A 26,475-nucleotide genomic window follows, 5' to 3' on the forward strand; every position below is an offset into this window, starting at 1 on the left:
GGGTAATGAACTTCGAGCCTGGATCAGTACTTGGAACTATGATGTTGTGGTCATCACGGAGACTTGGATATCACAGGGGCAGGATTGGTTGTTGGATGTTCCAGAGTTTAGATTGTTCAAAGGGAATGGGAGTGGGGGGGGGGGGGCGAGGTACAAAAGATGGGGGAGTGGCATTGCTGATCAGGGATAGTATCACAGCCTCAGAAAGGGAGATCGTCAAGGAGGGTGGGAGTCAGAAACAGGAAAGTGCAGCCAATTTATTGGGAGTTTTCTACAGACCCCCGAATAGCAACAGAGACACTGAGGAGCAGATCCGGAGGCAGATTTTGGAAAGGTACAGAAATAACAGGGTTGTTATCATGGGTGATTTTAACTTCCCTAATATTGATTGGAACCTACTTAGTTCAAACAGTTTGGATGGAGCAGTTTTTGTCAAGTGTGTTCAGGAAGGATCCTTGACTCAATATGTCGATAGGTGGACTCAAGGGGAGGGCCATATTGGATTTGGTGCTTGGCAATGAACCAGACCAGGGGTTGTTATCATGGGTGACTTTCACTTCTCTAATATTGATTGGAACCTCCTTCGCTCGATTGGTTCGGATGGAGCAGTTTTTGTCAGGTGTGTCCAGGAAGGGTTCCTGACTCACTATGTCAATAGGCCCACGAAAGGGGAGGCCATATTTGGTGCTAGGCAATGAACCAGGCCAGGTGTCAGATCTCTAGATAGGAGAGCATTTCGGTGATAGTGATCACGACACCCTGACCTTTACTGTAGTCATGGAGAGGGATAGCAATAGACAGTATGGGAAAGTATTTAATTGGAGGAGAGGGAATTACAATGCTATTAGGCAGAAACTGGGGCGCCTAAATTGGGAACAGGTATGACAGAAATGTGGAGGTGGTTTTGGGAGCAGTTGCTGCTAGGTTTGTCCCACTAAGGCAAGGAAGGGATGGCAGGGTGAAGGCACCTTGGGTAACAAGGGATGGAGAACATCTAGTCAAGAGGAAGAAGGAAGCTTACTTAAGGTTGAAGAGGCAAGGATCAGACAGGCCTCTAGAGGGTTATAAGGTAGCCAGGAAGGAACTGAAGAATGGACTCGGGCGAGCTAGAAGGGGCATGGTATAGCTTTCGTCGGTAGGATTGTGGAAAGCCCGAAGGCATTCTGCACTTAGGTGAGGAGCAAGAGGAATGGCCAGAGATGGGGTAGGGCCGATCAGGGATAGTGCAGGGAACTTGTAGCAGTAGTCAGAGGAAGTAGGGGAGGTCCTTCGTGAACATTTTGCTTCAGTATTCACTCGTGACAGGGACCTAGCCGTTTGTGAGGACAACGTGCAGCAGACTGATGTGCTCGAATAGATTGATGTTGAGAAGGAGGACGTGCTGGAAATTTTGAAAAATATAAGGATTGATAAGTCCACTAGGCCAGATGGGATATACTACAGGAAGTGAGGGAAGAGATTACTGCACCTTTGGCGATGATCTTTGCGTCCTCAGTGTCCACTGGAGTAGTGCCAGATGATTGGAGGGTGGCAAATGTTATTCCCCTGTTCAAGAAAGGGAATAGGGATAACCCTAGGAATTACAGACCAGTTACTCTTACATCTGTGGTGGGCAAATTATTGGAGAGGATTCTGAGAGACAAGATTTATGATTCATTGGAAGACCACTGCTTGATTAGAGATAGTCAACATGGCTTTGTGAGGGGCCAGGTCATTCCCTCACGAGTCTTGTTGAAGTCTTTGAGGAATGTGACAGAACACATTGATGAGGGTAGAGCAGTGGATAGGGTGTGAATGGATTTTAGCAAGGCGTTTGATAAGGTTCCCTATGGTACGCTCATTCAGAACGGAAGGAGGCAAGGGATACGGGAAAATTTAGCTGGATACGGAATTGGCTGGCCCAGACAAGACAGAGAGTGGTAATAGATGGACAATATTCAGCCTGGAGCTCGGTGACCAATGGTGTTCCGCAGGGATCTGTTCTGAGACCTCTGCTCTTTGTAATTTTTATCAATGACTCGGATGAGGAAATGGAAGGGTGGGTTAGTGCATTTGCCGATGGCATGAAGGTTGTTGGAGTGGTGGGTAGTGTGGAGGGCTGTTGTAGGTTGCAACGGGACATTGGCAGGATGCAGTACTGGGCTGAGAAGTGGCAGATGGAGTTCAACCTCGGAAAGTGTGAAGTCATTCACTTTGGAAGGTTGGATTTGACTGCAGCATACAGGGTTAAAGGCAGGATTCTTGGCAGTGTGGAGGAACAGAGGGATCTTACGGTCCATGTCCATTGATCCCTCAAAGTGGCCATTCAAGTTGACAGGGTTGTTAAGAAGGAGTATGGTGTGTTGGCTCTCATTCGCAGGGGGATTGAGTTTAAGAGCCGTGAGGTTATGTTGCAGCTCTATAGAGCCCTGGTGTGAGACCACACTTGGAGTATTGTGTTCAGTTCTTTCATTACAGGAAAGATGTGCAATCTTTCGAGAGGAGATTTACCAGGAAGCTGCCTGGACCAGAGGGCATGCCTTATGAAGAAAGGTTGAGGGAGCTGGGCTTTTCTCATTGGAGTGAAGAAGGATGAGAGGTGACTTGATAGAGGCGTACCAGATGATGAGAGGCACAGATAGAGCGGAAAGCCGGAGACTTTTTCTCAGAGTGGAATTAGCTGTCATGAGGGGTCATACTTTTAAGATGATTGGAGAAAGGTTTCGGGGAGATGTCAGAGGTCAGTTCTTTCCAGAGAGTGGTGGGTGCGTGGAATGCATTGCCAGTGGTGGTAATAGAGCGGAAAATCAGCCCTTCTTCAGGGCTTAAGCCTGAAACGTCGATTCTCCTGCTCCTTGGATGCTGCCTGACCTGCTGCGCATTTCCAGCAACACATTTTCAGCTCTGATCTCCAGCATCTGCAGTCCTCACTTTCTCCTCAGTGGTGGTAATAGAGTCAGGTACATTAAAGCGACTCTTGGATAGACAGGTGGATGATAGTACAATGAAGGGTATGTAAGTTAATGTGATCTTAGAGTAGGATAAAAGGTTGACACAACATCAAGGGCCGAAGGGCCTGGACTGTGCTGTACTGCCCTATGTTCTACTTTCTGTGTTCTGGACCCCCAGCTGGAGGATTGTGTCCAGTTGTGTGTGCCACATTATAAAAAAAGGATGGGGAATGTGCATGTGTGATAGCCAGTTGACGTAAAAATAGGCAGGAAGGCAAACAACGAATAGACAAGTGGGCAAAAAACCCATCAAATGGAATACAATGTGGGAATTGTGAGGCCACACACTTTAGCAGGGAGAACGAAGGAGTTGAGTAGTATTTCAATGGAGAGAGAACAAAGGGATTTGAGAGTTTGTGTCCACGACTTGCAGAGAGAGCTAGCATCAGAGTTCGGGAGATAACAAAGAAGGCCGGAGGAATTTTGGCCTTCACTTCCGAGGGAATGGAACAGAAAGGTTAAGGAGGTTTGGCACTAGCCCAACCTCGCTGGAAGAGGATGAACAGTGCGGGGGGCCTGTTGTCGAGTGAAGAATATTCTGGCATTCGAGGCAGCCCAGGGAAGGGTTCACTGTCTGGTGGACTGTCTGATGAGGAGAGGTTGAGTCGGTTGGGCCTGAACTCATCGGAACTTGGAACAATGAGGCAACATCATTGAAGCACGTAAGATTCTGCGAGGACTCAAAAGATAGATGCAGAAAGGTGTCTTTCCCCCCCCCTGTTGTGGAAAAGCAATTCGAACTGGGGGCACACTTTCAGCAGAAGGGGTTGCCCATTGAGACAGAGATGAGGAGGGATCTCCTCTCTCAGAGGGGAGTTAATCTGCGGAGTGTCTTGAATGCAGAGGGCTGTTGAGGATGGCTCAGCGGTTAGCACTGCTGTCTCAGAGCGACAGGGACCCAGGTTCGATTCCAGCCTCGGGCAACTGGCTGTGTGGAGTTTGCACATTCTCCCCGTGTCTGCGTGGGTTTGCTCCGGGTGCTCCGGTTTCCTCCCACAGTCCAAAGATGTGCAGGTTAGGATGGATTGGCCAGGCTCAATTTCCCACAGTGCTCAGGGATGTGTAAGCTAGGTGCATTAGTCAGGGGTGAACATAGGCTGGGGGAATAGGTCGGGGTGGTTTACTCTTGGGAGGGTCGGTGTGGACTTGTTGGGCCGAAGGGCCTGTTCCCACACTGTGGGGATTCTCATCCTCATTAAATATATTCAAGGCTGAGATGGATTTTGAATCAGGAAGGGGGGTAAAGGATGATGGGGGAAAAGGCGGGTCATTGGACTTGGGGATGTTCAAATCAGCCATGGTCTCTTTGAATGGGGGAACAGACTCAATACACTGACTGGCTTACCTCTGTTCCTGTGTCTTATGATCTCACATGAACACAATAAAGCGCTGACCCAACATCTGTACATAACAAAGTGCTGACCCAACATCTATACATAACAAAGTGCTGACCCAACATCTGTACACAGTAAGGTGGAGACCATAGCTGGCTCGACTGTCTAGTTGATTGGAAAAGTTCACCACTCACACATATTGTTGAACCTGGTGATCCAGGAGCACTCAACGGCCGGTTGGACCCGACACTTCCCGGTGATGTCTGGGATGGCTGTGATTTGAAGAAAACCAGGAAGACTGTTAGTGAGGGGCAACTGTTGAGGGAACGTCTGGCGAGCAGCCTTCGCTTTGGTGTGCGCCTGAATCCCGTTTGAGGAAGGAAGCACAAATACTCTGGCAAAGGTCACATCAGGTGACCTCACACAGCTCTGAAGCAGCAGACGAACAGAGGGACAAATTGCCAGTTACAGACAGGGGGGCAGGCTGAAGACTTGCTGACACGTGTCACCAATTGTCAGTCAGATGACCAACACTGCCCGTCATTCAGTGATGGTTAATTTGAGAAATGCAGGGGGTCTGAGACTGTTCATACTTTCAGGCTTTCCCTGGGAGTGTCAGTATTTAAAAGGAATCCCCAGGAGTTTGTCAAGGTTTATGTTTGATGAATGGGTCTATATTTACAAGAGGCCTCTGGGTGTGGATCTATACTGAAAATGTGTTGCTGGAAAAGCGCAGCAGGTCAGGCAGCATCCAAGGAGCAGGAGAATCGACGTTTTCAGGCATGAGCCCTTCTTCAGGAATGCCTGAAACGTCGATTCTCCCGCTCCTTGGATGCTGCCTGACCTGCTGCGCTTTTCCAGCAACACATTTTCAGCTCCGATCTCCAGCATCTGCAGTCCTCACTTTCTCCTAGTGGATCTATACTGACAAGGAGTCCCTCCTCGCGGGTTTATTCGGGATTAGAGGGCGTCAGTATTTACAGGGGTCCCAGTGGTGAATCACCATTCAGGGTATATCGCTGTAAGTGTGTCAATATTTAAGGACGGTCTCAAGGGAATGTGTCAAGGTTTGTGGGAGTCTGCTGGAATTTCATGGGGAGCCTGTCATTGTTTACTTGGACATCTCCTGGAGAATGTCAGCATTTACTGGAGGTTTCCCAGACCATGTCACGTGCAAGTGATGAGAAGGTTTCCTTTGAACCTCACAGTCTCCTTGTGCCTGGGTTACCCAAGCTTTCTGATGTCCAAACAGCTCACAACGACTGGGGATTGGAAACACAGGCAGCAGTTGCTGGAAGGTCAGCGTCTGAGATTTCGCGCAATGCAACCTCTGAGCTTACTCCTACCTTCTGCATGTTCACAGTCACGGTCGCACGAATCAATCTGCTGATGGGTCTGCAGGAACAGATTGGAAAATGAAAAGAGAAACCGTTGGTATTTCTTCCAAAAGCCGTTTTGAAGTCAGTTTGTCTTGAACCATTATTCAAAGTCAAGGAAATGCAAACTGTTTCATTGTTACTTTTTGCTTGTAATATAAGCCTTTCAATCTCCAGATACATTCTGGTAAATGGGATGTTGCACACCCTGATCACAAGCAGTGATCCAAATGGCTCTGATCTATTGACATATGCAGACTTGCTGATCCTCTCAACATGTGTCTGCCCTCATGAGGTTGTGAGAGTGTGTGCCCTTCGGAAGCAGATGCACAGAAACAGGCCATTCAACCCACTCCCACCATGTTACCCCCTTCCATCTTTCCTCCTGTTAAATCCACCATCCCAACTCTCCCTCCAGAACCCGTTTATTGCCCCCAGCGATACAGTTCACTTCAGCAACTCCCTGTGGGAAGGGGTTTCATATTTTCACGATTCTCTGGGGCGAAGAGACTCCTTTTCAATTCCTGTTTGGATTTCTCGGGGACTATTCCATATAGACACGGAAACGATCCAGCCTTTCTGAATGTGCACAGTCACATTTCTCGTGTTCTGCTTGGAAATTATGTCTGCCCTGACTCCCTCGCCACTTTACAGTACGGACATCTCAAAGGGTGGAATGACCAAGGTTCAATCATAGGAGAGAATCATAGAACCCCTACAGTGAGAAATCAGGCCATTCAGCCCATTGAATCCACCCAGACCCACCACCTCCCTGGAAGCCTGCATTTCCCAGGCGAAAGATTTCTGATTGAGGGCTTTTGCCCGAAACGTCGATTTTCCTGCTCCTCGGATGCTTCCTGACCTGCTGTGCTTTTCCAGCACCACTCTAATCTCCAGCCCTCACTTTGGCTTTATCTGCACATCCCTGAAGACTACAGGTCATTTTAGCATGGCCAATCCACCAAACCCGCACATCTTTCGAACTGGGGGAGGAAACCCACGCAGGCACAGGGAAAAATGTGCAAAGTCCACACAGACAGTCGCCTGAGGATGGAATGGAACCCAGATCCCTGTGAGACAACAGTGTTAACCACAGAGTCACTGTTCAATCGAGCTTCAGCACAATGCTTTTCAAATCTATCTCTCCAGATACGTTGGTTCCCATTTTCTAATGATTTTGCAAACCTAATTCTGAGTGGACCAGCATACTAACTTGATCACGTGGCCTCTGTCCATTTCTCCCATCTTCAGGGATTATTATTTGACATGAAATGGAACTGAGATATTGCAAGACATGAGCCTGGCTGCTAATCATATGCATGTGCAATAAGGAGACAGCAAGAGTAGTGAGAAAGGTTACCAATAAATACTGTACCAGTAAAATGATGAATGTCAGTGCATTCTGAGAGGTTTACTTCTCCTGTGGCTTATCGCAAAGGCTGATAGTTCTTCCTGCTGTGTGAAAAACAACAAGGCTTTAACTCCTCTGTGTTTTCTATCTCGCAAACAATCCACAAATCATTTCCTACCACGACCACTTTTAGAGTCAGCGCTCAGGGAACAGTGCTTTGTGGAGGGTCAGTACTGAGGGAGTCCGGCACTGTCAGAGGTTCAGGACTGAGGGCGTGCTGCACTGTCAGACAGTCAGTACTGAGGGAGTGCCACACTGTCAGATGGTCAGTAATGAGGGAGTGCAGCACTGTCAGAGGGTCAGTACTGAGGGAGTGCTGCACTGTTGGAGGGTCAGTACTGAGAGAGTGCCGCACTATCGGAGGGTCAGTACTGAGGGAGTGCAGCGCTATCAGAGGGTCAGTACTGAGGAAGTGCTGCACTGTCGGAGAGTCAGTACTGAGGGAGGGTCGCACTGTCAGAGGGTCAGTACTGAGGAAGTCCGGCACTGTCGGAGAGTCAGTACTGAGGGAGTACTGCACTGTCGGAGGGTCAGTACTGAGGGAGTACTGCACTGTTGGAGGGTCAGGACTGAGGGAGTGCCATACTGTCGGAGGATCAGTGCTGAGGGAGTGCCGCACTGTCAGAGGGTCAGCACTGAGGGAGTGCCACACTGTCGGAGGGTCAATACTGAGGGACTGCTGCATTGTCAGACGTTCAGTACTGAGGGAGTGCCGCACTGTCAGACGTTCAGTACTGAGGGAGTGCCGCACTGTCAGACGTTCAGTACTGAGGGAATGCCGCACTGTCGGAGGGTCAGTACTGAGGGAGTGCTGCACTGTTCTGAGTCAGTAGTGTGGGAGTGATGCATTGTGAGAGGTGTAGGTCTGACTGTTAGAGTACTGATGTGCCAGAGGAGCTGTCTCCCAGATTAATCGTTAACTGAGGTCTCAGCGCAGTGAACGCTGAAAATGTCTCCCTCCTCTGTGGAATTTTTCGAACCAACTCTCCTCCCTCAATCCAAACACTTGAGATGTGCTCCTTTTAGCTTTTGTTCAGAACCGTCAAGTCTAAGTTGCCTGTTCCTCCAACAAGTTACCAGTTTGTTAAATTTAAGGTCATCATAAGGAAGACATAAAAGCAAGGTTCCTTTCCATTCAGCTGCTTCAAGCCCGAGAAGTCATGATCAAATCTGACGAACAAATACAGTGCATTGGATCTTGCTGCTTTCAGATCCCTTTAAGCATGGCGCCGTTTGTGAAATGAGAGGTGACAGATCGGTGAGTGGGCTCCTGATGAGTGCTGGTCAGTGAGGAATGTCGAAAGTGAACAGTGGGGTGATGTAATCAGCTCAGGCAATGAGTTAGAACAGGCTCGGTGGGCTGAATGGCCTCCTCCCTTTGCGATTTGTGAGTGTGACTTCACTTGGACTTGATCCTTGGACACCGATGGTTCTGCCCGAGAGGAGAACATCGACGGGCGTGGGTTTGACCATTGCATGTAGCCCTTCGAGGAGGAATGCCCAGATGTCGCACCTTTCAGCATGCCAGTTCAGGCAATCCAGTCAGACAGTCCTCCAATGTTTCCTCCCAATCGGTTCCCCATCCCGCTCATGAAGCAGAACAGAAGGAGGAAGTCACTCACCAGTGTTGTGGACCAGATCAAACTCCCTCAAAACATATTAAAGCCTCGACCATAACTCTTCCTTCTTTTCAAGGCAAGGGCCAGGCATGGCATTCTGGGTGCAATTCGATTGGTCAAACTGCCAGATTTGAAGCATAGAACACAGAACATTACAGCACAGGAACCGCCCTTTGGGCCCATGATGTTGTGCCAAACATGATGTCAAATTGAACTAATCCCTTCTGCCTGTCCTTAGTCCATATCCCTCTGTTCCTTGTTGTTCATGTGCTGGTTTAGAAGTCCCTTAAACACCCTTATCCTATCTGATTCCATTACCAGCCCTGTCACCATGTTCCAGACTCCGGCCACACTCTGTGTGAAAAAAAATGCCCCCCACATCTCCTTTGAACTTTCCCCTCTCACCTGAAATATGTGCAGAACACACTTTATTCAGATGCGATAGTTAAAAGACAACAAAAGAGAGGAGAAATTGGATTAACTTAACTCTTTCAGTAAACGTAACAGAATAATATTTAACTCCAAAGCAGTAACTTTTCTGATGTAGTAATGTTCCATAAACACACACTTGCCAAAGGCAAATTCAGTAAAATAGATTGTTTCACATGCTATTTCAACAACTGGAAGAAGACCCCAGCTTTTAACTGTAACAGAGAGAGGAATAAGAACTTCCACGTGCAGCTTTAAGACCCCAGCAACTGCTGGAAGCTAAAACTAAAACTCCTGGTTCTCTGGGAGCTTGACCCCACCCATTCAGGCTGCTTCTATTATTCCAACTTTTTAAAAATACCCATGGCCTCACAAGCTGTTTGCTTTATTGGCTTTGGGTAGACTGCTCTACACCTCTGTCTCATAAAAAAATGGACAAAACACATCCTAAAGCCAGAGGCAAGCTCAGAGGTTGAGTTTGAGACTTTTGCGGTTACCTGCAGAGTACTAGCTCAACAATTTTGGTGATCAGAACTCGGGTGAGGGTTATAGGGTCATGGAGAGGGGGAAGCTGGGGATTGCAGGCATTTCTACAAGGCCGTGACTGTGGTCGCCATGTGTGCCTTGGTCAGTGCAAATGTCACACATCTCCCCGCCAGGAGCAGTCAAGGGAACACAACCTTGAACTTTTTTGCTCTTAGATCCGATCAGGGGTTAGCTTCACGCTGCTTCAGTGTCTCAGATGCAGCTTCTACACCAAGGCGATGAGACACATTCCCTCTTCATGAAGGCCAGGGGGCTGATGGAAACCTGGGAATATATAAACTGAAGACCACTCTGCCCTTTGGGCCTGTCCTACGAGTCACCAAAATAACAGCTGATTGTGGAAGTCCACAGCATCTCCAACACTATCCACACGCCCCTTGATATTTCTGCCTCCAACATACTCAGTACCGAGCCCTCGGGGGTGGAGAATTCCACAGGTTCCCCACCCTCTGAGGGAAGAAATTCCTCCTCCTCTCAGTCTGAAATTGCCTCCCTTTCACTCTGAGACTGTTCCCTCCAGGATCAAGCTCCCCTCCACCCCACCTCCGCTGCACCGGTGGGTCGGGCGGGATGTGGGGAACATTCCTCCTGTATCTACCCTGTCAGACGTTTGAATGTGGGCGGCACGGTGGCTCGGCGGTTAGCACTGCTGCCTCACAGCGCCAGAGTCCCGGTTCGATTCCAGCCTCTGGCGACTTATCTGTGCTCGCACATTCTCCCCATGTCTGCCTGGGTTTCCTCCGGGTGCTCCGGTTTCCTCCCACAGTTCCAAAAGGTTGGGTGGACTGGCCAAGCTAAATTGCACATAGTGTCCTGGGATGTGCAGGATAGCGGGGGCTAACCATGGGAAATGTGGGATTACAGGGATAGGGTAGAGGGGGTGGGTCTGGCTGGGATGATCTTTGAAGGGCTACTTTGGATTCATTAGACTGAATGGCCTGTTTCCACATTGGAGGGATTCTATGAAATGACCTCTCATTTTGCCAAAAACACCGGACAATACAACGCAGTCTCCTCAATCTGTCCTTCGACAATCCCACCAGCCCAGGGATCTACTTGGCAAACCTCCACTGCCTATGGCAAAGTAATTGCTCCCTCAGGCAAGGAGACCAGAACTGTAGAGAAAGGACATCGAGGCCTCAGACAGAACAGGGCGCAGTGCCCGAACCAGTTGGGTTAACCCATTCCCGTTGCTCCCCCCCACCACCCCCCAAGTGCCTTCCTGCAAGGGTCTCGCTCACTGTGAGACGTTGTGATTCTCCCCTTGACATAGCCCTGCAGAGAGATGGACACTTTGAACGCACTGGGGACGGGAAATCAGCTCATGCTGGACGTCCACGCCATTTCCAACACTATCCACATGTCCCTTGATATCTTGAATGTCTTTGCCTCGGACATACTCAGTACTGTGCCCCCACGGGCCCTCCAAGGTAGAGACTGCCACAGGATACCCAGTCAATTAAGGCTGAAAAGCTGAACTTCAGATTGCCTGCTATAGCAGGTGAACCGGAGACAAACCGTGACGGAGATGCACTGACACCCAGCCAGGCCAGGGACAGCGCAGCAGACACGGAGAGTGAGAGACAACACATGAGGTTGGCGTTGACGGAGAAAGTGATCAGAGTGGTTTTTTAAATGTGCGGCAAATGACCCACGGCATGGCGCCTTTTCACGCAAGGGACAATCCTTTCTGGAAACGCGTCAACATTCTGGAGAGCTGCTTTCGCAACGCTGCATGCTGTGTAATTATGGGACAAATAAATACTCCGTTATTGCTTTGCTAGAGATTTTGATTTTGAACAGGCTTAAGAGAATGGTGGCAATGGGTGCCCAATTGTGTGTCGCATTGTTCTGAACTGCTGGATGCTGGCACTGGCTTTGATCATCCATTGTTTATTGCATTCCCTGGCTGAGAGTGTTTTGCTGACTCATGGACTGCATTCTGCTGAGGCATTTTCACTTTAACCCTCCACGTGAGCCAATGGAGACGAGTCCCCTCCTGTGCAAACACACTGACAACTGTTCGGGTTTGGTGCAGGGTCATGAGCTGGGCCCTCATAGAATCCACGTTCGCTGGTTGGGGCTGTTCATCTGGTCGAATCAGGGAACCCTGGCTGACAGAGTGTCAGACATCCTGTCCACTCTGAGAGCTGGCTGTGAGGGAGCTAGATCAGCGTTAAAGACTCTCCATGTGAGTTGGTGACAGGATACCGGCCTCCATGGAGTCTTAGTCATAGAGGTGTACAGCATGGAAACAGACCCTTCGGTCCAACCCGTCCATGCTGACCCAGATATCCCAACCCAATCTAGTCCCACCTGACAGCACCCGGCCCATATCCCTCCAAGCCCTTCCTATTCACATACCCATCCAGATGACTCTTAAATGTTGCAATTGTACCAGCCTCCACCACATCCTCTAGCAGCTCGTCCCATACACGTACCACCCTCTCTGTGAAAATGTTGCCCCTTAGGTCTCTTCTGTATCTTTCCCCTCTCACCCTTAACCTATGCCCTCTTTTTTTAGTGACAATGAGAGATAAATTGCTCCTTAAGAAGTTTGCTCATGACAGTCGTCTTTGAGTTGGGATAAGTAATTCGGGCATCATGCTGTTATTTGGGATGCTTGACTCGTTCGATCCTGCTGTTGAAGATTGGGCCCACTGTGTGGAAAGAGTCCGTTATTTTTTCCAGGCAACTGACATTGGGGCAGATGAAAAGCAACGAGTAATTCTCCTGCAAGTGTGTGAACAGCTGATTTTCAGTTATGAGGAGCCTAACGTGCCCTGAGGCACCAGATACTGAAGTCTTTCAAGAGTTGACCAACTTAGTCATTGTGACCCCAAGCCTCCACTAATTCGGTTTTCCTGGACAATTCGAAAACATGGGGAATCCATGTTGGGATTTTTGATTAGGTTAAGACAACATGTGACTTTGGTTTAACTCTTAGGGAGCTGCTGAGAGACTGGTTTGCACATAGGATTAATTCTCTAACCATGCAAAAGTGCCTCCAAGCTGAAGTTCAACTAGACTTCAGCAGACAATCAACTTGCTTGATCATTGGGAACAGTGGCAGGTAGGGAGCAGATGGATGACAGGGTGTTCCGATGGAAGTGGACACCCTCACCAGTCTGACCAAGCTTTAGAAATACCATTTGAGTGAAGCCAATGGCATATGTGCCTCAGGACATATCCTGAACAGAGGGTCTCTAGGTCAGTCCACAGCAAACAAAGCCCAAACAGTTAAAATTTTCTTCAGGATCTGGCCGGCGGGCCAGTGTAATTGTTGAGGACTTGAGACAGCAAAGAAAAAGTCCCACAAGACCTAAATGGAGTCAGAGAACTCGTAGGCTGGTATCCAGGAGGGTGCACGTGCTGGAAAATCCACCGGCATCTGGTTTGGAACAGTTCAGTTGTTCAGCAACTTCCAAACCTCAGAGCCACCCACTTCTAATGGAGGCCGGTACCAGCGTGACCATTTCAGTGATCGCAGAACCAGTCTTGAACAAAGTTCACTCTGGCCCCCAACTCATCAGCCTGCACAAGGCCTCAGCTCGGCTGAGAACCCACATCAGGGAACCTGAACAGATTAAGGGTGAAGTGTCAGAGTGTGAGGGAGCGGGATCAGTGTTGAGGAATTCCCATGTGTTAATAAAGGGTGACATGGTGATGGGTACAGCAGCCTCTGTGGAGTGATTTCAGCTTTGGCAGGCAGTTAATTTGGAGGTGAAAATGTGTTGCTGGTTAAAGCACAGCAGGTTAGGCAGCATCCAAGGAACAGGAAATTCGACGTTTCGGGCCAGAGCCCTTCATCAGGAGCCCTTCATCAGGGCTCTGGCCCGAAACGTCGAATTTCCTGTTCCTTGGATGCTGCCTAACCTGCTGTGCTTTAACCAGCAACACATTTTCAGCTCTGATCTCCAGCATCTGCAGACCTCACTTTTTACTCCCAGTTAATTTGGAGGCCCAGCCCATCCAGTGTGATGGTTTTAATGTGGGGAGGACCGGCTGAAATGCAGTTTGGTCAGGGCCTGAAACAGGCCCTGGTTCACGAATATTAAACTGGGGCAAAGGCCGAATTCAGGAGCCCTCTTTGATGTGAACTGCTCTGAGAGAGAACAGGCCTATCGCAGCCCAAACACTAAAAAGAGATGCTTCTGAACAATTATTGACCTGGAAACACCGAAAGAAAAAGTGATTACACTCAGATCTCTTTTTAATTTTCTGATTTTGCTTTAGGCTCATAATATCAGCATCACGGTACTGCGCTCCCCAGCTGTTTGAATGAAATGGTGATATGGGATCTTGTCCACCCAGGGTCCTGGTAATGTGTTATCCAAAAGAGATCAACCTGTACCAGTACTGCACTCCCTCAGTACTGACCCTCCAACAGTGCAGCACTCCCTCAGCACTGACCCTCCAACAGTGCAGCACTCCCTCAGCACTGACCCTCCGACAATGTGGCCCTCCCTCAACACTGACCCTCCGACAGTGCAGCACTCTCTCAGCACTGACCCTCTGACAGTGCAGCACTCCCTCAGCACTGACCTTCTTGACAGTGCAGCCCTCCCTCAGCACTGACCCTCCAACAGTGCAGCCCTCCCTCAGTACTGACCCTCCGACAGTGCAGCACTCTCTCAGCACTGACCCTCCGACAGTGCAGCACTCCCTCAGTACTGACCCTCCGACAGTGCGGCACTCTCTCAGCACTGACCTTCCAACAGTGCAACACTCCCTCAGCACTGACCCTCCGACAGTGCAGCCCTCTCTCAGCACTGATCCTACGACATTGCAGCTCTCCCTTGGCACTGACCCTCTGACAGTGTGGCACTCCCTCAGTACTGACCCTCTGACAGTGCAGCACTCCCTCAGCACTGACCCTCTGACAGTGCAGCACTCTCTCAGGACTGACCCTCCAACAGTGCAGCACTCCCTCAGTACTGACCCTCTGACAGTGCAGCACTCCCTCAGCACTGACCCTCTGACAGTGCAGCACTCCCTCAGCATTGACCCTCTGACAGTGCAGGACTCCCTCAGCACTGACCCTCTGACAGTGCAGCACTCCTTCAGCACTGACCCTCCAACAGTGCAGCACTCCCTCAGTACTGACCCTCCAACAGTGCAGCACTCCCTCAGCACTGACCCTCTGACAGTGCAGCACTCTCTCAGGACTGACCCTCCAACAGTGCAGCACTCCCTCAACACAGATCTTATGACAGTGCAGCTCTCCCTCAGCACTGACCCTCTGATCGAGACAGGTTAATAACATCATTCTGAGGCACCCACCACAAGGAAATACTTGCATTTCGCACTGAAAGGATCGGTCTTCCTGAACAACTTCTCTCCCTGATGAATATATCGACCGTAAACAGCTGTGTGGGTACTCACAGTTTATTCACGCCAACCTTACACAGCGGTGGAAAGAACCATCTATGAATGCCACGCTCGGAGCTCCATTAGACAAACTGACTCTGACGAAGGGGTTGTGTCCCAGGCAACAGTTCAAGGACAGAAGGTTTCGAGAGATAACAGCTTCTGGTTAGTGAATTCCCCACCCGAGCCAACGGCTTTTTCCAAGAAAAACAAGACAGCCTCCACCCCTTGTGCCTGCTGCTGCCGTCGCCATGGCAACGGCGGTCTCCCAGGTCTGCACCTCGCACATGGTTTCTCCCTGTGAAGTGCCGGAGCTTCCCCCAGGGGGGAGCAGCCCAGCCTGAAGGGGAGGGCCCCGCTCCCATCCTCGAGAGCTGATTCAGGCCCAGCTTGGCCGGACTCAAAGGTCGCCATCAGCTTCACGAGCAGCCATGGTGGCAAGTCCCAATGAGAGGGCGAGCGGCCTTCAGAGCTCACAGCACACAGCCTGGCTCGCATTCGGTACCTGACTGCCTTCAGACATCATGCTAAAAGACGAAAGACTTAACAATAATCTCGATTTTTTTTTAGATTAGATTCCCTTCAGTGTGGAAACAGGCCCTTCGGCCCAACAAATCCACCGAAGAGTAACCCACCCAGACCCATTCCCCTACATTTACCCCTGACTAATGCACCTAACACCATGGGCAACCAATTCACCTGACCCACTCATCTTTGGACTGTGGGTTGAAACCCACACAGACATGGGGGAGAATGTGCAAACTCCACACAGACAGTGGCCTGAGGTGGGAATTGAACCCAGGTCCCTGGCACTGTGAGGCAGCAGTGCTAACCACTGAGTCATTGTTAAATACACCATTTTATTTGTATGACACTAATCTTTTGCTGTAAGTTCTGTGTCTTATGGTCCTGCTCCACAACACCTGATGAAGGAGCGTTGCTGCGAAAGCTAGTGCTTCCAATTATACCTGTTGGACTATAACCTCGTGATGTGTGATTTTTAACTTTATACACCCCAGTCCAACACCGGCATCTCCACATCATTCAGACATCTGGGGAGAGTTTGACTCTCGCTCCGCCTGAACCTGATACAAATGCTCAACCTCACACTTCCAACTCGCAAGTGTAAAACGGACCGCCAGCACCTTGCATTTGTATAGCACCTTTGAGACAGTTATAGGAATGCTTCACATAAACAGATCCAAACAAAATGTGAGCCACTTGAACAGCTGTAGGGAGCGACGTATCACTGTTTTCAAATTGCTGGCACGGCCTTCTCTTTGGCCCCACCTTTGCCTAATTTCCTGTCTCATGCCAAGTCCCATTCCATCCCATAGCTCTGGGATGGTGACACACTCTGTCTCCCATTTGGTCTCCACCTCACTTTTAAATTTCCGCACCCACGTTTTCAGTGCAACCCTAGCGTGGCTGTGACATCCTCCGACTCATGACCCCCCCCCCGAGTTCACAGAATCTTGACAGTGTGGAAGCAGGCCGCCCGGCCCATCAATTTCAAGCTAACCCTCAGGAGGGCTAACCCTCCCCAGACCCACCCTCTCCCTGTAACTCATGGCGAATCCGTTTCGCCTGCACGCCCCTGGATTCCAGGGGGCAAATGAACACGGCCGATCCACCGAAACTGCACACCTTTGGATTGTGGGTGGAAACCGGAGCACTCGGAGGAAACCCATGCAGACACGGGGGAGAATGTGCACACAGTCACCTGAGGCTGGAGTCAAACTTGGTGCTATGATGTGGCAGTGCTAACCGCCATTCTGCTCCATTCTCTGATTCCAGCCCCACGCATATCCTCAGTTTGAATTACTCCACCGTTCAGTTGAGTTGCTAAAGTCGTAGGCTTGATGGAGTACCGCCTACTGCTCCACCTTTCTAACCCTTACAGATTTCCCCTTAAAATCTGCCTCTTTATCGGCCATATCTGGGCTACCTGCCCTCATTTCAGATTACAGAGCTCCGTGCCTCATTTAGCTTCAAGTATTCCCTGGACGTTTTCTGACAAAAAGGACGCTGTTTAAATGTGAAGTTGTTTTCCAGTCTGTCTGCTCGAAGGGAGGGTCATGGGCAATGCTTGCAGTTTGGCCTCCTGCCATGGGGTGTGAGCGTTGCTTGCTTCATTCAGCCTGGGCTCCGAAATCCTGGACCGGAGCCATGCAAACACCTTTGGGTCTTCTCCCTCCTCGGGAGCTGGGAGAAACTCGAAGGCAATCTGTTGCATGGGAAAGGGGCGAAACGACAGGGCCGCTTGGTAACTCTGCAGCCAGTGTTGAGTTCAACAGGTTCAGGGCGAGTGCACCTTTCCCCTGTGCTTTCCCCCACTCCCTCTCGCTGGGCCTTGTTCTCACATGGAGCCACACAGCACGGAAACAAACCCTTCAGTCCAACCAGTCCCTCATCCCAAACTAAACTGGACCCACGATTCACCTGTATCCCTCCAAACCTTTCCCATTCATGGCCTTATCCAAGTATCTTTGAAACATTGGAACTAGGCCGACATCCATCACTACCTCAGGACGTTCATTCCACAGGCAAACCATTCTATGGGTAAAAACTTTGCCCCCTCATGCCGTTTTAAAGTCTTTCTCCTTTCACCATGTCCCCTCGTCTTGAAATCCCCCCTCTGAGGGAAAAGACACCTGCCACTCACCCTATCGATAGCCCTCATGATTGTATAAACCTCTCCAAGGTCACCTCTCAAACTCCAGTGAAAAACCTCTCAGCCCATCCCGCCTTTCTTTATCACTCAGACCTGGAAACGTCCTGGTAAATCTCTTCTGAAACTTAATCATATCCTTCACCTAAAAAGGTGACCAGAATTGAATTAGATTCCCTACAGTATGGAAACAGGCCCTTCGGCCCAACAAGTCCACACCGACCCTCCGAAGAGTAAGGGAGGGTCATGGGTAATGTTTGCACTCCTGCCAAGGGAGTGAGTGTTGCTCCCCTTATTCACTGTGGGCTCTGAAATCCCGGACAGCAGCCACACAAACATCTTTGGGTCTTCTCCCTCCTCGGGAGCTGGTAGAAACCCTGTGTCGCAAATGTCCATTTTAACATCAAAGCACACGGGATGACAAGAGAAGCTCCCTCAACGCAGTGTTCGCCCTGCGCAGTCTAAAGTCACGGAATGATGGCAATCTGATGCATGACGGAGACTCGGGAAAGTGACACAACAGACCCATTTTCCTCGACATTTACCCCTGACTCATGCACCGAACACTAGGGGCAATTTAGCGTGGCCAATTCACCTGAGCTGCACATCTTTGGATCGTGGGAGGAAACCAGGGCACCCGGAAGAAACCCACGCAGACAGAGAGAACGTGCAAACTCCACACAGACAGTCGCCTGAGGCAGGAATCAAATCCAGGTCCCTAGTGCTGTGAGGCAGCAGTGCTAACCACTGAGCCACCCATTGTCAGTTGTTAATAGATCCCATTAGCAGCTATTCATTCTCCAACACTAACCATGATCCATTCCTTTGTCCAACTGTTTTTCTGTCTCGTGGGCTCTATCTGTTGAACTTTTAACTTTATTCTTTTTTTGTTTGTATGAAAAAGGACTTTAATGTTAAATATTACCTTATTTTTACATTTTCTTTACTTATTGTATAAAGGTAATGCTTTGTAACTTTATTTCTTTGACTATTTTGTAGCTCACTAACTCTGTACCTGGGGATGGAGCCGTGTGTGAAGACATTATACACTTCCACTGTCCAACTGTACTTCTGGATGTGAGTACTTGTGACAATGAAAAATTTAAATCTAATGATCTCTACCTATCGTTTACTTGTTCACTCCTCCACCCCGCGCCCCACCCCATTCCCATCAGTTCTGAGGAAGGGTCACTCGAGCCGAAACATTAACTCTGATTTCTCTCCGTAGTTGAGAGGCCTGCTGACTTTTTCCAGCAATTTCTACGTTTTGTTTCTGAAAGGGACGAGGCCAAAGATCAATGAATACATGAAACTTGCAAGAAGGAATGATGGGCAAACGTTTGAAACAGGCAGTAGACAGTGGCAACCCTTTGTGAATTAAGTTCCCCTAAGCAGCAGTGCAGTGCTCCCAGGGTCAGAGACAGTCTTCACACCCACGTCAGCATTTGAGACCCTCTCACTCCCCCCTCAGAACTCTCCCCTCCCTACCCCACTGCCCTGAAAATCCTCCTGCCTCTTTACCCGAGCTATCTGCCTCCCCAGGCCGGCTCCAACTCCCTCAGGCCTGCTGTTCTATCCACAGCCTCTGGATCTTTCCATACCAGCCCTTGCTATATATAAACACTCACTTAGTCTGTACACACAGTGTCTGCATAAACACAGTCTCTATATAAACACTGCCTCTGTATACACACAGTCTGTGTGTAAACACATCTTTTGCGTAAACAAAGTCTCTGTATACACACAGTCTCTGCATAAACACAGCCTCCGTATAAACACAGTCTCTGTATACACAGTCTCTGTATAAACACAGCCTCTGTATACACACAGTTTCTGTTGATACACAGTCTCTGGATAAACACAGCCTCCATATGCACACAGTCTCTATATCAACACTGTTTCTGTACACACACAGTCTCTGCATAAACACAGTCTCTGCATAAACACAGCCTCTTTATGCACACAATCTCTGGATAAACACAGCCTCTGTATAAACACAGTCTGTGTATAAACACAGTCTCTGTGTAAACACAGCCTCTGTATAAACACATCCTCCATATACACACAGTCTCTGTATACACACAGTCTCTGTATACACATAGTCTCTGTATACACACAGTCGCTGTATAAACAGTCTCTGTATACACATAGTCTCTGTATAAACACATCCTCCGTATACACACAGTCTCTGTACACACACAGTCTCCGTATAAATACAGTCTCTGTATAAACACAGTCTGTGTGTAAACATATCCTCTGTATACACACAGTCTCTGTACACACACAGTCTCTGTATAAAGTCTCTGCATAAACACAGCCTCTGTATACATACAGTCTCTGTATAAACACAACCTGTGCGTAAACACAGTCTCTGCATAAACACAGTCGCTGTATACACACAGTTTCTGTATAAATACAGTCTCTGTATAAACACAGTTGTGTGTAAACACATCCTCTGTATAAACACAGCCTTTGCATTAACACAGTCTCTGTAAAAACACAGTCTCTGTAAAAACACAGTCTCTGCATAAACACAGTCAGTGTGTAAGCACATCCTCTGTATAAACACAATCTCTGTATAAACACAGCCTCTGTGTAAACACAGCCTCTGCATAAACATAGTCTCTATATACACACAGCCTCTGCATAAACACAGCCTCCGTATAAACACAGTCTCTGCATAAACACGGTCTCTGCATAAACACGGTCTCTGCATAAACACAGCCTCTGTATGCACACAGTCTCTGTATATACACAGTCTCTGTATAAACACAGCCTCTGTATAAACACAGCCTCTGTATAAACACAGTCTCTGCACAAAGTCTCTGTATAAACACAGTCTCTGTATACAGACAGTCTCTGTATACACAAAGCCTCTGTATAAACACAGTCTCTGTGTAAACACATCGTCTGTATAAACACAGTCTCTGCATTCACACAGTTTCTGTATAAACACTGCCTCCGTATAAACAGTGCCTCTTAATACACACAGTCTCTGCTTAAACACAACCTCTGTATACACACAGTCTCTGCTTAAACACAGCCTCCATATGCACACAGTCTCTGTATAAACACAGCCTCTGTATAAACACAGCCCCTGTTTACACAGTCTCTGTATACACAGTCTCTGTATACACAGTCTCTGTATACACAGTCTCTGTATACACACAGTCTCTGTATACATACAGTCTCTGTATAAACACAGCCTCCATATGCACACAGTCTCTGTACAAACACAGCCTCTGTATAAACACAGCCTCTGTCTACACAGTCTCTGTATACACACAGTCTCTGTATAAACACAGCCTCTGTATAAACACAGCCTCTGTATAAACACAGCCTCTGTATACACACAGTCTCTGCATAAACACAGCCTTTGTATAAATACAGTCTCTGTATACACACAGTGTCTGGATAAACACAGCCTCCATATGCACACAGTCTCTGTATAAACAGCCTCTATATACACACACCCTCTGAATACACACACCCTCTGTATACACACAGCCTCTGTATCAACACAGCCTCTATATAAACATACCCTCTGTATACACACAGTCTGTGTATAAACACACCCTCTGTATACACACAGCCTCTGTATACACACAGTGTCTGTATAAACACAGCCTCGATATAAACACACCCTCTGTATACACACAGCCTCTGTATATACAGTCTCTGTATACACACGGTCTCTCACTGTATTGACAGTTTCCTGCTGCATTTATAAAGTCTGACTGTATAGATAGTCACTGTACGGACACAATCTGTTTGAAGAAAACACCGTTTCTTTCTGTATATACACAGTTGCTGTACGCATACTGTTCATTCCTGTGGACACATGGTCTTGATACACATCCAGACTCTTGGTGTGTGCACACAGTCTCTGATTACACACAATCTGGAATATGTGCCTCTATCTTTCAGTAACATGAATATTGCAGCCTTAAATTTGCATTTCTTCATGTTCCACAAGTGTGGTTTATTTCATTTGGACAATCCGTGATATTGTAACAACAGAAAAAAAACCCTCCATTTGAACTGACTGTTCGGGGACCAAGCAGCAGGCTTTGTCAACTGCAGCTCACTCACTCACTGACAAGATTTAAAGCTCAAAGCTGGTTGGGAGGGTGGACGGTGAGGATGATGCAGTGGGACAAGCTGTGAGGGAGTGTGCAAACGCACAGTAAATGTGCGGTTATCCACTCCGGAAGCAAAAATAGGAAGATGAATTGTGATCCGAATGGCTATAAGTTGAGAGAAGGGAATATGCAATGAGGGACGGGTGTCCTCAGACACCAGTTGTCGAAAGGCAGCATTGCAAGAGCAGTGAAGAGAGCAAATGGATGTCGGACCCTTCATCTTCGAGTCCAGGAACAGGGATGTCTGGCTGCGATTGGGCAGGGGAAGACCACACCCTGGTGCATTGTGGGTGCAGTTGCGGTCTCCTTATCTGAGGAAGGATGTTCTGGTGATAGAGGGAGTGTAACAAACGTTTCCCAGACTGGTTCCTGGGATGGCAGGACTGACGGATGGCGAGAGACTGGATTGGTTCTGAGTTGACGAGAATGAGGGGAATATCTCAAGGGAAACTATCAAATTCTAACAGGATTAGACAGGGTAAATACAGGAAGGATGTTCCCGATGGTGGGGGAACCACGGCCACTGTTTCAGGGTTAAACTGCCGTGAGGCGGCACGGTGGCCCAGTGGTTAGCACTGCTGCCTCTCAGCACCAGGGACCCAGGTTTGACTCTAACCTTAGGTAACTGTCTGTGTGGAGTTTGCACATTTTCCTCATGTGTGCGTGGCTTTCCTCCGGCTGCTCCAGTTTCTTCCCACAGTCCAAAGATGTGCAGGTCAGGTGAATTGGCCATGCTAAGTTGCCCATAATGTTAGGTGCATGAGTCAGAGGGAAATGGGTCTGGGTGGGTTACTCTTCGGAGGGTCGGGGTGGACTTGTTGGGACGAAGGCCCTGTTTCCACACTGTAGGGAATCTAATCATATAGGACTGAAATGAGCAGAAATTTCTTCACCCAGAGAGTGGTGAGCATAAGCAATTCACTACCACAGACTGCAGTCGAAGCCTAAATAGAGACATCCAGCATGGAAATAGAGCCTTCGGTCCAACCAATCCATGCTGACCAGGTATCTTAAATTAATCCAGTAACGTTTGCCAGTGTTTGGCCTATATCCCTCTCAACCCTTCCTATTCATGGGCCCATCCAGATCCCTTTTAAATGCTGTAATTGTACCAGCCTCCACCACTTCCTCGTTCCATACACTCAGCACTCTCTCTATGGTAAAAGCTGCCCCTCAGGTCCTTGCAGTGTTATAACATTCTATGTCTAACATTCTATGTGAGCTTAACCTGTAGCTTCCAAGGTAAAAGTCACAAAGTCATCCTTTTTGAACGTGAGGTGGAGTTGTCTGTACATAGTATTTAGATTTTCGCCATATCAAACAGATACGTTTCATTCTGTTGGGCAGTGTTTAGTCTGTAATTGTATGTGTGCGGTTCGGTGTATAAATCTGTGCCTGGTCTGCTGTGTGTTGTTTGTAATTATTTTTCTGCGGTGCTGTGTGTTCAGCCTGTCATTTTCTCCCTGTGCTGTTGCGTCTTCAGTCTGTAATTGTCACTGTATGACGTCAAGAAGAATCCAGATACAACACTTGGGGCTGAAGGATATTGGGGAAAGGAAGGAACAGGTTATCGTGTTTAATGAGCCACCACGATCCTCATAAATGGTGTAGCAGGCTGAAAGGGCTGAATGGCCTCCTCCTGCTCCTATTTTCTCTACTTGGATGTTTCTCAAACACCAGTCTGGAAGCGAAGTGCTGAGGACTTGGGAAAACACGGCACGGTGGCTCAGTGGTTAGCACTGCTGCCTCACAGTGCCAGGGACCTGGGTTCAATTCCCACCTCGGGCAACTGTTTGTGTGGAGTTTGCACGTTCTCCGCTGTGCCTGCCTGGGTTTCCTCGCACAGTCCAATGATGTGCGGGCCAGGTGAAATGGCCCATAGTTTTAGGTGCATTAGTCAGAGGGAAATGGGTCTGGGTGGGTTGCTCTTCGGAGGGTCGGTGTGGACTTGTTGGGCCGAAGGGCCTCTTTCCACACTGTAGGGAATCGAATCTAAAACTGAAACAATAACTGAAAATGCTGGAGGAGCTTCTGGTAGCAACTGTCCCTCTCCCTTGATCCCTGCTGAGTCTGTCTCGCACGTTTTGTTCCTCGATGTTTGAGCTTCTTACTTAATGCGTTGCTGGTTACGTCAGTCTAAAGTTGGTCAAGTTGACTTCCCTCCTGCCTTGTGTTAGCAGAAGCTGTCTGAAAGTATGTCTGTTGCAGGTAACATGAAACCTTTTGCGAACAGATTAGAGATCCGTTTACACGTTTTCAGGAATTCACCAGTTCCACAATGACTGGTTTGATTCCAGAGGACTGCAGAGAAGACTTCTGAACAGCTTCTCATTTCCATGAGTGATGCACACAAGTCTGTTTGATATGTATTGGAGGGTGTGGTGGACCCACGGGATTATCGCAAGCTGGTAGCCTGGCTCATGTTCTGAGAACATGGATTCAAATCTCATCACGGCAAATGGTGGAATTTGATGAAATCTGGAAGTGGAAGCTGGTGATGGGACCTTGCTCTGCGCAAAGGTTCTGCTTGGTGACAGATGTATATCACTGAGACTTTCCTTGGGGAATTCTGGACAGATGGGCCTTTCCCCACACAGTGCCGAGATTGGGAGGAGAATGGAAGCCTCCAGGGGATGCCGCCATTCCGAATCTCTGGCGATTCCATGTGGATTCATTGTGGGATACACTCCCAGACTACTCAGGATACAGTCAGTGAGCTGATAACCGTCACCGGTGTGTGACCTGACATGGTAAACACACAGCCAACCCACCACATTCTTTTCCGTCCAGTCTAAAGTAGCCAGATATTTGCCTGTGAGGGCAGGGCAATGCCACCCAACGGTCTTGGACTTTCTAGCGTCTGTCATGTATCAATGATAAGCAACACAGTGATCCTCTCCTGAAATTGGGAGGAATCGATAAAGAAGAATCAACAAAACTGTCAGCAGGGATTGGGAGCAGGACCATTTACAAAAAAAACAACACCGAAACCAGGTCCAGAAAGGGATGCTGTTGCCCTTGGACTTGAAACTCAGCTATTGTGCCCGTGAATATTTCACAGTGCCAGTGTTGTTGCAACAACTATGTGTCATCTCACAGCAGAAACTCATGTATAAAAAAAAAACACTTTTGACTTCCAATTGAATGGAAAAGCTTCTTGAAGTAGTGTCGATCGTTGCTACTTTGTCTCGCTGGGTTGGGGAGAGAGGCGACAGTCCAATTTTCATTCATAAAACAGCATGCAGGTTGTGAAATTAGTGGCGGAGAAAATGACGGTCACCCCAAATACTGTCAGTGTTCTCACAAATAGCACGGAGGGCTTTGCAATTTACAGGAGCCGGCAATTGAATTCGATTCGCACCGAACCTCATCCCATTCCCCACGGTCAACTGTCACAGGCAATCACTCTCTGACATACAAAGGAACAGTGGGATCTGCTGCTCAGTGAATAAGAAGGACTTATCTTGTGAAAGGAAAAATGTCAAGCATGCACAGGGGTTTGCAAAATCACTCTGGTTCATCAGGACTTACCGTCACCACCACCAACTCCCTCTCTCTCTCTTTCTCTGTGTCTCTGAGCAGCTGTTAAAACATTGTGCAGAGGCTGGGTACCACACTATCCCCGAATGTCCTCCCTTTCTCCAACCCAAGTGCCTTTTGGTGCGAGAAGCTTTGCAGAGAACAGCAGGTGCATCCTTTCCGTTCCAAAATGGAGCAGCAAGATTCAAAATCGATTCCCCAATGTTTCGGACCGAACCTGCCTCCTCCGAGGGGGGTGGGCGGGCAGAAGAGCTGAAAGCCCTCGCCAAGCCTGCAGCTGGAGAGAAAATCCAAGCCCTGGATTGGAAGGCCCCTCAGGCCTGCCCTCCCATTGCAAATGTTGGAGAAGGTGCTTTTGACACAGAGAGAGAGACTGGTGCAAGCTGCCGAATTGAGATTGTGATGTGCAGCCTGTTGACACCCTCCTAGCTGGTCATCAGCTGGGTAAATCCATTTCCAGAGAGAAGCAGGGGGTGAGGAGACACCATGACAAAGCAATATCACCAGAAAAGGCTGCTTCTCGACCCACTAATTCTCAACGTACCGGTTAAAATGGGAGGAATCTATGTAGCCAGCTCCTCAGTGTTGGCAGGACTAAATTGCTTCTTTAGCTGTGGGTCTCTTGAGACTCCAGGAAGATAACGTCTGTTGTCACAGCGATTTGTTTTTGTCAGAAATGAAAATAAATCCTTTTCAAGGTCAATAGATCTGTTCTATTTTGGTTTCAGAAGAGGCAGTGGCATCTCAAACTCCATCCTTTCAGAATATCCTGTCGCCCCTGCACAGCTTGGTTGCCTTGGCAACCAGCTTCATGGTACCAAATCTTTGCAACGTTCAGTCTGAGCAGGGTCGGTGATTTATGGAGGCCTTTCATATTCACCAGCACCACAAGGACAAGTATAATTGATTCTTCCTCGGGGAAAGATTTGACAAAACAGAAATTAATTGAACGAACAAAGGCCTTGCGTTTGTGAGGCGCTGTTTATAACCCCCTGAAACGTCTCCAGGCGTTTGAACAGCCAATGAAGTGCAGTCTTGTTGTGATGT

The 26,475-nt window shown here is 48.5% G+C and overlaps 1 protein-coding gene across 6 annotated transcripts in view; it reads right to left on the bottom strand.

The window, feature by feature from the left end:
- The window catches only part of dmtn (dematin actin binding protein), a 63,062-nt gene extending 37,246 nt beyond the window's left edge, over positions 1 to 25,816 (bottom strand). For 3 of the 6 annotated variants that reach the window (XM_060856617.1, XM_060856616.1, XM_060856611.1), the window contains exons 1-4: positions 25,420 to 25,816; positions 7,076 to 7,155; positions 5,671 to 5,719; positions 4,519 to 4,596 (exon numbers count right to left, since the gene is read on the bottom strand). In XM_060856617.1, the coding sequence (XP_060712600.1) occupies positions 4,519 to 4,596; positions 5,671 to 5,679 (87 nt within the window). In that variant the 5' untranslated portion in view covers positions 5,680 to 5,719; positions 7,076 to 7,155; positions 25,420 to 25,816. Of the gene's footprint in view, positions 1 to 4,518; positions 4,597 to 5,670; positions 5,720 to 7,075; positions 7,156 to 15,090; positions 15,174 to 25,419 lie in introns of those variants that run through there. The other 3 variants (XM_060856613.1, XM_060856612.1, XM_060856614.1) reach the window with 3 other exon arrangements.
- Between the last annotated feature and the right edge of the window lie 659 nt (positions 25,817 to 26,475).

This window comes from Hemiscyllium ocellatum, chromosome 48 (genome assembly GCF_020745735.1).
Source record: "Hemiscyllium ocellatum isolate sHemOce1 chromosome 48, sHemOce1.pat.X.cur, whole genome shotgun sequence".
NCBI lineage: Eukaryota > Metazoa > Chordata > Chondrichthyes > Orectolobiformes > Hemiscylliidae > Hemiscyllium > Hemiscyllium ocellatum.